The following is a 12,442-nucleotide window of genomic DNA, read 5'->3' as shown; positions in this document are numbered from 1 at the left end:
GCCCGGCGCAGGATACTGTTGATGTGGAAGGAAGCCAAGCCCCCGGGGGTGGAGACCTGGATAAATGACATGGCGGGGTTTATAAAGCTGGAACGGATTAAGTTTGTCCTAAGGGGATCGGCTCAAGGGTTCACCAGGCGGTGGCAACCGTTCGTCGAATACCTCACAGAAAGATAGAGGGAATGGAAAAGAAGAAGGCAGCAGCAGCAGCCCGGGAGGGGGGGGGGGGGGGGAGGAACCAGAAGGAGTCTCAGGGTTATTAATATATATGTATAATATGTATAGGTCGTTGCTATAAATAATTGTATATTGGACTGTTAAATCATATTTTTGGAGAGTGTTTATCTGAGACAAGGCAGTTGCCATTTAGTTTTAGTTTTCGTTTTTGTTATATATTATTTATTCTTTGTTTATAAAACAGGTCATTGTTATTTATACTGTTAGATTATTGTGTAAAGGATACACAATGTACTGTGTTGGTTGACCAAAAATTTTCAATAAAATATATATTTTTTTTTAAATCTCAAAGAGGAAATGATTAGGTTATCTCTTGTTGGAAATGGTCATTCCTGCCATCCAAGTGCCAGACAAGTGCCAGGGGTAGCATGGTGGCATAGTGGTTAGCACTGCTGCCTCACACACCAGGGACCCGGATTCAATTCCGACCTTGGGTGTCTGTGTGGAGCTTGCGGATTCTCCTCGGGTCTACGTGGGTTTTTTCCGGCTGCTCCAGTTTCCTCCCACAGATGTGCAGGTTAGGTGGGGTTGTGGGGATAGGGTGCGTTTTCAGAAGGTCGGTGCAGGCTAGATGGGCTGAATGGCCTCCTTCTGCACTGTAGAGATTCTATGATTCAATGTTACTTGCAACATATCAGCCTAAGCCTGAATGTTGTCCAGGTGTTGCTGCATGTGGGCATGTACTTCTTCAAGATCTTTGGCTTGCAAATGGAACTGAACACTGGGCAATCATCATTGAACATCCTCTGTTTATGACGTAATGATGGAGAGATGGTCATTAATGAAGCAGCTGAAGATGGTGGGACACTGCCCTATGGAACTCTTGCAGCAATGTCCTGGAACAGAGGTGATTGGCCTTTGACAATCACATAGGTATACAAACAAAGAACAAAGAACAAAGAAATGTACAGCACAGGAACAGGCCCTTCGGCCCTCCAAGCCCGTGCCGACCATACTGCCCGACTAAACTACAATCTTCTACACTTCCTGGGTCCGTATCCTTCTATTCCCATCCTATTCATATATTTGTCAAGATGCCCCTTAAATGTCCCTATCGTCCCTGCTTCCACTACCTCCTCCGGTAGTGAGTTCCAGGCACCCACTACCCTCTGCGTAAAAAACTTGCCTCGTACATCTACTCTAAACCTTGGCCCTCTCACCTTAAACCTATGCCCCCTAGTAATTGACCCCTCTACCCTGGGGAAAAGCCTCTGACTATCCACTCTGTCTATGCCCCTCATAATTTTGTAGACCTCTATCAGGTCGCCCCTCAACCTCCTTCGTTCCAGTGAGAACAAACCGAGTTTATTCAATCGCTCCTCATAGCTTATGCCCTCCAGACCAGGCAACATTCTGGTAAATCTCTTCTGCACCCTCTCTAAAGCCTCCACATCCTTCTGGTAGTGTGGCGACCAGAATTGAACACTATACTCCAAGTGTGGCCTAACTAAGGTTTTATACAGTATGACTCCAGCCAGTGAATTCCAGTCAAACATGAAGAGCAGCACAGCCAAGCACAATCGATTTTTCTTCCTAGTTCTTTAGGACAAATTACCATCTACCTATAACCACCTCTAATATCACAGTAATTCTTGCCACTCTCTATGGTTCCTCAACTACCACTTCATTTTCATCAACAAATCCACTAACTGTATCAGATTAATTCTTGTTCTCTTGTCCACCCATCCCTCTCGATGAGGTATCAAGGTTTGCAATAATGGAAATCTATTTAAATAAAAAGAGGGCTGCGGCACGGTGGCGCAGTGGTAAGCACTGCTGCATCACAGCGCGAGGACCCGGGTTTGATCTCGGCCCCGGGTCACTGTTCGTGTGAGTTTAAACATTCTCCCCATGTCTGCCTGGGTCTCACCCCTACAACCCAAAGATGTGCAGGGTGAAATGGCCACTCTAAATTGCCCCTGAATTGGAAAAATTAATTAAATAAATAAATAAAAGGAGGGTCCACTTATGACAAAAATATTCAAAAATTGGTTGTGCTTAATGTAAAACCGATTGAGCATCCTGCAACAGGTTTGTATCCATGCTTCCCTTCCCCTTATTTTTGATTATAATAAGTTTCTCAGCTTTGACAGACAAAATATGTATGAATTCAAACAGAATGAGATTAAGGTTATGAATGTCCAAATTTCCGACTCAACCCAAAACCAAACAGAATCCCCTCAGCTCATTTTTCACTGACCTTGCCTGGGGCAGAACATGTTCAGCTGCAGACATTGTGACGCAGCTGAGGGGACTCTTGGTATTTGTGGAGTTTATTTGTGAAAGGTAATGTTCAGATGGCCATGGCGATGTCAGCATGATATTAATAACCTCCTTTGCTTTAGAATCTGAAAGGGAAAGAAGGTGGCAATTAGCAAACAGTCTAAAATAATGCTGCTAACTTCATAGAAACCTGCTGGGAAGCTCCTGAAAAATCTATTACAATCCGTTCCAAGATTATTAAAAATTTGTAAGCAAAAGTAAAGGATCGGACACAGAGATCAGCGATTTTAATAACCACAATGCCGCATTATCTAACCTCTTTGCTTTTTACAAGAAACTAGAAGGCTCACTGTCTACACTACTGACTCAGATTCAGGAAACTGGTCAAATTTATAGGTAATACTAAAATTAAACAGGGCAGGGCAAGGAAGAAGGGAACAATCAGAGGAAACAATCCAAACTTACAACTTGTATTTATGTGGTGCCTTCAACTAGAAAAACTTCCAAAACTCCTGATGAGGTATGATCTTTTAAAAGTGACACTGATTTAAAGCAAGGAGCTATTAGAAAAAGTTTTCAAAAGCTATGCCAAAGAGGTGTGTCACCAAATAAAAGGAGAATGTGCGCATCTAACACAGCTTTAACTGAAAGCTATACTTGATGGTCAGGATTTTGTACCTCTGTGCACCCATTAAAATTATGCAGAAGTACAAAATTACAAGTGACATTTACAAGTTTAATCTTGCCCTTACTTATTAGTCCAGAAGGGATTACAGCACCGTAGCATAGTGGTAGCATTGTTGCTTCACAGCGCCAGGGACCCGGATTCGATTCCCGGATTGAGTCACTGTCTGTGCGGAGTCGGCACGTTCTCCCAGTGTCTGCATGGGTTTCCTCCGGGTGCTCCGGTTTCCTCCCACAAGTCCCGAAAGACGTGCTTCGAGGTGAATTGGACATTCTGAATTCTCCCTCACTGTACCCATTGAATGAAGTTACTGTGAAAAGCCCCTAGTCGCCACATTCCGGCGCCTGTTCGGGGAGGCTGGCCCGGGAATTGAACCCGTGCTGCTGTCTTGTTCTGCATTACAAGCCAGCTGTTTAGCCCACTGTGTTAAACCAGCCCCTAATGCAAGCCTACTTGTGATACTAATAAAGATTATTTATTTATTTATGCTTACCTTCCAGTCCCAGCTGTTTTCCAAACACCACAGCTTGGAGACGGGTTATGTCAGTAGAAAATTTTTTTGATGGCTCCTTTGATTCAAAGGTCATTGGCACCAGCAGAGACACACTGACTGGCATGTCTTGTGTATAAGCAACAGTGGTCGAGAGTTGCCTTGTTGTCACATGTGCTAAAGGATCTGGGTCCAGTCGTCTCCTTATGGAACCAAGTTCAGCAGGTACTGTGTTATTCTGCCATTGGCTTTCATTTTCAGACGGACAGAATTCTAGTTTACTGAGACATTGCAGGACTGTATTCCAGGCCTAAAGCAATAAATAACAGACATATTTAGCAGCTCAATAAAAATTAGGGTTTCTCATCAACATCAAATCTTAAGTTATTTCACAGGCGGCACTGTGGTGCAGTGGTTCATAGAATCATAGAATTTGCAGTGCAGAATCATAGACTTTACAGTGCAGAAGGAGGCCATTCGGCCCATCGAGTCTGCACCGGCTCTTGGAAGGAGCACCCTACCCAAGGTCAACACCTCCACCCTATCCCCATAACCCAGTAACCCCACCCAACACTAAAGGGAATTTTGGACACTAAGGGCAATTTATCATCGCCAATCCACCTAACCTGCACATCTTTGGACTGTGGGAGGAAACCGGAGCACCCGGAGGAAACCCACGCACACACGGGGAGGATGTGCAGACTCCGCACAGACAGTGACCCAAGCCGGAATTCGAACCTGGGACCCTGGAACTGTGAAGCAACCATGCCTGCTGCCTCACGGTGCCGAAGACCCGAGTTCGATTCCGGCCCCTGGTCACATTCTCCCCGTGTTTGTGTGGGTCTCACCCACCCCCACAACTCAAAAAGATGTGCAGGGTTGGTGGATTGGCCACACTAAATTGCCCCTTAATTGGAAAAAATGAATTGGGTACTCTAAATTTAAAAAAAACTTCAGTCTATAAGAGGGTTCAGGAACCTGTGGGGAAGTGAGGAAGAAGCTGTTTTTAAACCCATTTAGTGTGTGTTCTCAGACTTGTATCTCCTGCCCAGTGGAAGAATTTGGAAGAGAGTATAACACAGGTGGAAGGGGTCTTTGATTATGCTGCCTGCTTTCCTAAGGCAGCGGGAGGTGTAGATAGTCAATGGATGGGAGGCAGGTTTGTGTGATGATCTGGGCTGTGTTCACGACTCTCTTGCGGTCTTGGGCCGAGCAGTTGCCATACCAGGCTGTGATGCAGCCAGATAGGATGCTCTCTATGATGCATCTCTAAAAATTGGTAAGAGTCAATGTGGACACGCCAAATTTCTTTAGCTTCTTCAGGAAGTATAGGCACTGTTGTGCTTTCTTGGTCGTAGTGTCGACGTGGGTGGACCAGGATAGATTGTTGGTGATGTGCACACCTAGGAATTTGAAGCTGTCAACCATCTCCACCTCGGTACCATTTATACAGACAGGGGTGTATACGATACTTCACTTCCTGAAGTCAATGACCAGATCCTTAGTTTTGTTGACATTGAGGGAGATTGTTGTCTTACACTGCGCCACTAGTTTCTCTATCTTCCTCCTGTACTCGGACTCAAGATCCGACCCACTACAGTCATGTCATCAGCAAAATTGTAGATAAGAGTTGGAGTCAAATTTTGCCGCACAGCTATCTGTGTATAGGGAGTATAGTAGGGGGCTAAGTTCGCAGCCTTGCGGGGCCCCGATATTAAGGACTATTGTGGAGGTGTTGTTTATCCTTACTGATTGTGGTCTACGGGTCAGGAAGTCGAGGATCCAGTTGCAGAGGGAGGGGCCAAGTGCTAGGTAAGAGTCCTTGTTGTCGAGATGCTTCGGGGATGAGTGTATGGCTAGGGAGATGGCGTCTGCGGTGGACCGGTTGTGGCTGTATGCGAATTATCGTGGAGCAAGGCATTTATTTTAAAATAAATTTGGAGTACCCAATTTTTTTTTTTCCAATTAAGGGGCAATTTAGAGTGGCCAATCCATCTACCCTGCACACCTTTTTTGGGTTGTGGGAGTGAGACTCACGCAGACACGGGGAGAATGTGCAAATTCCACACGGACAGTGACCCGGTGCTGGGATCGTCCCCGGGTCCTCGGCGCCATGAGGCAGCACTGCTAACCACTGCGCCACCGTGCTGCTCCCTGGAACAAGGCATTCTGGGATTATGAAGCTGATGTATCTCATATTCAACCTCTCAAAGCACTTCATAATGATGGATGCCAAAGCCACCGGACGGCAGTTGTTAAGGCACGTTGCCAGGTTCTTCTTTGTATGATGGTGGTCTTCTTGAAGCATGTGGGAACCTTGGAACGGAGTAGGGAGAGGTTGAAGATGTCCGCAAACACACTTGCCAGTTGGTCCGCACAGGATCGGAGTGCACAACCAGCGACTCCGTCAGGACCCTTTGCCGATTTGACTTCGGAAGCTGTGACGGTTGGTATCGGTGTGTCCGAGGCTGTCGGGGCAGTTGACAACAGTTGATGTTTTCCTGCTCGAACCGAGCATATAATGCATTGAGTTCATCAGGGAGGGGCGCGCTGCTGCCGGAGATTCTACTTGGCTTTGTTTTGCAGCCCATTATGTTGATTAAGCTTTGCCACTTCTGACGAGAGTCCGGGTCGTTCGTCTGTGACCCCCCATTACCATTTTCTGCCCTCCTTTCCAAAAGCATTGACTGTGTATAGTTCTGCTGCACTGTCACTCCTCCTGTATCTCATCCAAGCGTCTATCGTCCTTGAATTGGTTAGACAGCGAGTATTGGCAGACCTTTTCAATCAGACAGGGCAGCACAGTCAAGCTTGATCCTGTCCTCATCCAACATTTACACTTTGAATAAGATCTATGGATAACAATCAGAAATGGGAACCAGACCTAATTTTTCCACACTTTACCAAAAGGACAGTGAAGCCATCAGTTACATTTACAAAATATCTTTTGCATCCTCAGGACATCGCAAAGTGTTTTACAGGGCATGGTATATGCTACATAAATGCAAGTCAGATGCAAGACAATTAATCATTTTTGAAATGTAATCAATGTTCTCTCATAAACAAATGTATTAGTTGTTTTTCACAGCAAGGTCCTGCAAACAGCACTGGGATAATCACTCTCTGGTAGTATTGGTATACATTTTATAGAAGTATAGAATCACGACAATGCAGGAGACCATTCAGCCCATTGAGTCTGCACTGACTCTCTTACTAGGCCTGCGCCTCCACCCTATCCTTGTAACCCTGTAGCCCAACCTAACCTTTTGGACACTGGGGGACAATTTAGCATGGCCAATCCACCTAACCTGCACATCTTTGGACTGTGGGAGGAAACTGAAGCACCCGGAAGGAACCCATGCAGACACAGGGAGAACGTGCAAACGCCACATAAACAGTGACCCAAGGCTGGAATTGAACACGGATCCCTGGCGCTGTGATGCAGCAGTGCCAACCACTGTTGGCCAGGGCAACTAAGTCATGGAGTCATTATGGCAGAATCTCAGCAGAATCTTGTACATCAACCTGGCAGAGCACACAGGTGTCAATTTAACATCTCATCTGAAAGCTTGAAGTGGCAGACAAAATTACACAAGTCTGTTTTGGAGATTTAACCCATGACCTTGAGGCACAGATGCTACCTTGGCTGACACTGTAGTGGCATTACTTCGATCACAGCTGAGATTAAAGAATTCAGCACAGACTGGGGACCTTCTTCAGGAGAGTTATATGAAAATAAAACTTCAGAAAGTTCTATTATTAGCATACAGGGCTTAGACAAAAAAAAAACATGAGTTATATTAATTACGATGTGCAGCACCCGAAATATCTACATGCAGGTGCACATGCAAGGGGAAAACCAATTTTGCACCTACACAATTTTACTCATATTTACATATGCATGACCACCATGGAGGCACAGAAGATAAATTAGAACAGGGATCAGATTTGCTAGTAATATGCAACATCTAAGGATCACCTTTGTATAATTATCAGACTTGTTTTCTTGTTGCTCTGTCAGCTTACCTGAGGCAAATCAGGGTTTGTGACTTCATGTGACCGGATATAGATCCCGAGACTGAAGAAAGCGATGCCCAAAGTGCTGATGCTCAAAATGAATAAAATCATTGGTGGCCGGTGGACAACAAAATGCTTCATATTCTCCAAAAGGTGCCATGTTACCATGGTGACAGCGGGTTACAACTAGATTAAAAAAGTGTATACACATGGAACATGATCATAATGTCGGCAACATCTGTACATACATTCATAATTGAATTTGCATTGAACGGGAATTTTTTTTTCAACCTTATCGGCTACATTGTGTTTTGAGTTCCCAGTACAATTTCTCACCCAAACAGATTGTAGCATTCTGGAGGTGGCAGAATATGAAATTCACCAACTGATTTTTCCTTCTTGTGATGGAATGTCTAGTTTGGGCTCAGGTTCTCTTCTCACACAGGCAAAATTGGAAATTTGCTGGACTTTAGAAATGGCATCTACGGACTGGTTTCTCTCCTCTCTCGGTCCAACCCCAATGACCCACTCTAATAAATCCACCTCTGAAGTAAAATTCAACTTCCTTTCTCCCATCATCCCCATTCCATGCCCCAAATATACTGACTCATGATGTGCTGTGGTTCACATGACTATTCACCCTTTTTCAGCAAGTCACTTGACCCTGTTAGGGGGAAATCACAGATGTTTCTGCTATTTCAATAAAATGTCCATGCACCTATACTTAACAGTAAGAAGTCTTACAGCACCAGGTTAAAGTCCGACAGGTTTGTTTCAAATCACTAGCTTTCGGAGCGCAGCACCTTCATCAGGTGAATGAAGAGGTAGGTTCCAGAAATTTCTGGAACCTACCTCTTCATTCACCTGAGGAAGGAGCAGTGCTCCAAAAGCTAGTGGATTGAAACAAACCTGTTGTACTTTAAACTGGTGTTGTAAGACTTCTTACTGTGCTCACCCCAGTCCAACACGATATTTAACAGCAAGGGACAGGAGACATAATCAAATGTGGGCTCCTTGTCTGACTTTTCTCCATCAACATTCGAGATTAAGTACAGAGGTCATCTGGGTTATTTCGATATATTAAAAAGAGCATGTTAAAGAAATAGCATTTAAGCATGCCCCTTTTTTGGGGGGGAGGAAAAGACTCCCACAGTTCAGAAAATGATCTGGCACATCTGGCTGCCAACACAGCAGGGTAAGTTTCAGTCAGCTGTTCCAAACAATAAGCTTGTACAACAGCTCACAAATCATACAGCAAAATATTTCTGAGCTTGTGTTTCAGTTCTTGATTGGGAAGGCGCAGTAGTGGTGAGGTGGCTGTAAACAGAATCAAAGGAGGCAGTTTGAGGTTTCACTTTGTCCATTAGTTCCTTCTTTTCCTTTTGTGCTCTTCTCAGTACTGTCTCAGCTGTAAAATGGTGGAAATAAATAAGCCGACCACAAAACAGATCTCACCAGACCATCTTCCTTGCAACCACATAACCGTTATACCCACTGCACCAGGGGCAGTGCAGTTTAGTCTGAAGCACAGATAGTCTTCCGCTGACTTGAAAGCGATATCTGACCCTCCCTACAAAAATAGTAACATTTTCATTGTAAAAATATAATAGACTTTGTTGGCAAAATCAAAGTCTGAACCTAGATTTGTGCATCACCTGCCATCTAATACAAGCAGGGTTTCTTTTTGTTTATAAATTTACAGAACCCAATTCATTTTTTGCCAATTAAGGGCCAATTTAGCATGGCCAATACACCTATCCTTCACATCTTTCAGGTTGTGGGAGTGACACCCACGCAGACACGGGAGAATGTGCAAACCCCACACAGCCAGTGATCCTGGGCCAAGATCGGACCCGGGTCCTCGGCGCTGTGAGGCAGCAGTGCTACCCACTGCACCACCGTGTCGCCCTACAAGCAGGATTTCTAATATACAATTCCACATTATAATTCCTGCTGTCAAGAAACTGAAACTTCCAAATTTACCTTCTTTTAGCTCAATTCCCTGACAGACCTAGTCTATAGAATTTTTTCTGAAGTTCATAATCACAGAATTGTTTTGGCGCAGAAGGAAGCCATTCAGCTCATACTGTCTGCACTGTATGCTTTACATTGTGTGCCTTGTGTTGCCCTATTATGTATTTTTTCACTGTACCTCGGTACACGTGACAATAAACAAATCCAATCCAATTGAGCGTTTTGACTTAATGCTATTCTCCTGCCTTTTCCCCCATAGCCTTACACACTATCGCTATTCAAATAATCATCTATAATACCTTCTTGAATGGCTCAATTGAACCAGCCTCTGCCACACTTCCAGGTAGTACATTCCAGACCTGAAACACTCATTGTGAAAAACGCTTTCTCAAATCACATTTGCTTCTTTTGCAAATCATTTTAAATCTGTGCCTCCTCGTTCTTTTTTTTTTTTTAATTTTAAAAAAATATTTTTTTATTCACCTTTTTCACATTTTCTCCCAAATTTACACCCACCAACAATAAACAATAATCAGTAACAAATATGTCAATCCCCATATCAATAATAACTATCCCATCCTCCCACCAAACCCCAAACATTAGCCCGTTTGGAACATTAGCCCGTTCACACAAACAAACGACAAAAAGGAATTGGGGATCACCAATGTCGCCATTAACATACACAGCCCCCCTCCCCCAACCCTCCCACCCACACGCCCCAACTAATGTTCGATGTTATCCAGTTCTTGAAAGTGCATAATGAATAATGCCCATGGATTGTAGAACCCTTCCATCCTTCCCCTCAGTTCAACTTAACCTTCTCAAGAGTCAAGAATTCCAACAAGTCCCCCCCACCACGCCAGGGCACAGGGTGGAGAGGTTGCTCTCCAACCTATCAGGATCCACCTTCGGGCGATCAACGAGGCGAAGGCTACAACATCTGCCTCCGTTTCCAACCCTGGCTGGTTGGACACCCCGAATATGGCCTCCAGAATATGGGTCCAGTTTCACATGCACCACTTTAGAAATTACCCTAAAAACCTCCTTCCAGTAATCCTCTAGCTCAAAACATACGAACGTGATTAGCGCCCCCCCCCCCCCCCCTCCCCCGTAACGTTCACACACATCTTCTAGTCCTTCAAAGAATCGGCTCATCCTCACCCAGAGGTGTGCTCTGTATACCACCTTCAGCTGTATCAGCCCCAACCTCGCGCACGAGGTGGAGGCGTTCACTCTCCGGAGCACCTCACACCAGAACCCCTCCTCCATATCCTCTCCCAACTCTTACTCCCACTTTGCTTTGATTCCTTCCAGTGGTGCCTTCTCCTCTTCCAAAATAGCTCCGTAAACCGCTGACACTGCCCCCTTCTCCAGTCCCCCTGTCGTCAGCACCTCCTCCAGCAATGTGGAGGCCGGCTTCACCGGGAAGCTCTGTATCTCCTTTCTGGCAAAATCTCAAACCTGCATGTATCTAAACATTTCCCCCTGCTCCAGCCCATACTTCGCTTCCAGCTCCTTCAATCCTGCAAACCAACCCCTAAGAAACACATCTTTTAGTGTCTTAATCCCATTCTCCTTCCATTTCCATCCCACCTCCCTGGCTCAAATCTGTGGTTACCCGAATCGGCAATTCCCTTGACACTGCCCCAACCCGAACGAAACTGCCTCCAAATTCTCAATGAAGCTATTATTACCGGACTCCCTGAGTATTTCCACGGGGCTATCGGGAGCGGCGCTGTTGCTTGTGCTTTCAATCCCGACCCCCTGCACAAACTCTCCTCCATTCTGACCCACTGGGAATTAACCCCCCTGACCCAGCTCCGCATCTTCTCCACATTCGCCGCCCAGTAGTAATACATCAGGTTCAGAAGACCCAAACCCCCTGCCTGCCTTCCCCTCTGTAGCAGCACCTTTCTAACTCTAGCCACCTTCCTTCCCCATATGAACGACGTAATCCTTCCCTCAATCTCTCTGAAAAAAGCCTTTGGCAGGAAAATCGGCAGGCATTGAAAAATAAACAGGAATCGCAGCAACACGTTCATTTTAACCGCCTGTACCCGACCCGCCAATGACAGAGGGAGACCATCAGCTTGCCAGATCAGCTTTCACTCTCCCCACTAAACTAGAAATGTTGTACCTGCGGAGCCCCCCCACTCCCGGGCAACCTGCACCCCCAGGTACCTAAAGTGAGTCCCTGCCCTACGGAATGGCAACCCCCCCACCCCTGCCCGAGACACCACAAAATACTCACTCTTGTCTAGATTTAGTTTGTACCCAGAGAAAGACCCAAACACTCGAGGCAGCTCCAATATTCCCCCTATCAACACACTCGGTTCCGACACGTATAACAGCAAGTCATCGGCATAATAGCAAGTCATCGGCATATAAGGACACCCTATGCTCTATCCCCCCCCCCCCCGCCGGACTATTTCTTTCCATACCCCCGAACTTCTTAATGCGATGGCCAACGGCTCAATCGCGAGTGCAAACAGCAGGGGTGGGACATAGGACAACCCTGCCTAGTCCCACGGTGGAGAGAAAAGTATCTCGAGCTGATATTGTTTGTGCGGACACTCTCCCTCAGCCCCTTACATAGTGAGGCACGATCAATTTGACTGGAGACGTAGTTGAATCCAAACTGAGGCTTTATTAGTATCAGATGTGTGGCCTCCCACAACAGCTGGCGAAATGGCTGCGAGCTGGAGACCACGCATATTTATAACCCGCCTCCCGGGCGGAGCTAGCATGCAGGGGCCACAGGTGAACATGTAGTGCAGGTTCTACTGTACAACCTCTAATATCAGAACACAGTGGTT

At 45.6% G+C, this 12,442-nt stretch overlaps 1 protein-coding gene across 2 annotated transcripts in view; it reads right to left on the bottom strand.

The window, feature by feature from the left end:
• The window catches only part of LOC140395928 (transmembrane protein 248-like), a 91,928-nt gene that overhangs the window by 19,412 nt on the left and 60,074 nt on the right, over positions 1-12,442 (bottom strand). For both annotated transcript variants that reach the window (XM_072484066.1, XM_072483992.1), the window contains exons 2-4: positions 7,662-7,838; positions 3,639-3,945; positions 2,438-2,585 (exon numbers count right to left, since the gene is read on the bottom strand). In XM_072484066.1, the coding sequence (XP_072340167.1) occupies positions 2,438-2,585; positions 3,639-3,945; positions 7,662-7,820 (614 nt within the window). In that variant the 5' untranslated portion in view covers positions 7,821-7,838. The remainder of the gene's footprint in view (positions 1-2,437; positions 2,586-3,638; positions 3,946-7,661; positions 7,839-12,442) is intronic.

This window comes from Scyliorhinus torazame, chromosome 1 (genome assembly GCF_047496885.1).
Source record: "Scyliorhinus torazame isolate Kashiwa2021f chromosome 1, sScyTor2.1, whole genome shotgun sequence".
Classification (NCBI taxonomy): domain Eukaryota; kingdom Metazoa; phylum Chordata; class Chondrichthyes; order Carcharhiniformes; family Scyliorhinidae; genus Scyliorhinus; species Scyliorhinus torazame.
Note: the sequence above shows the minus strand (reverse complement) of the source record. Positions and strands in the feature narration are given on the sequence as shown.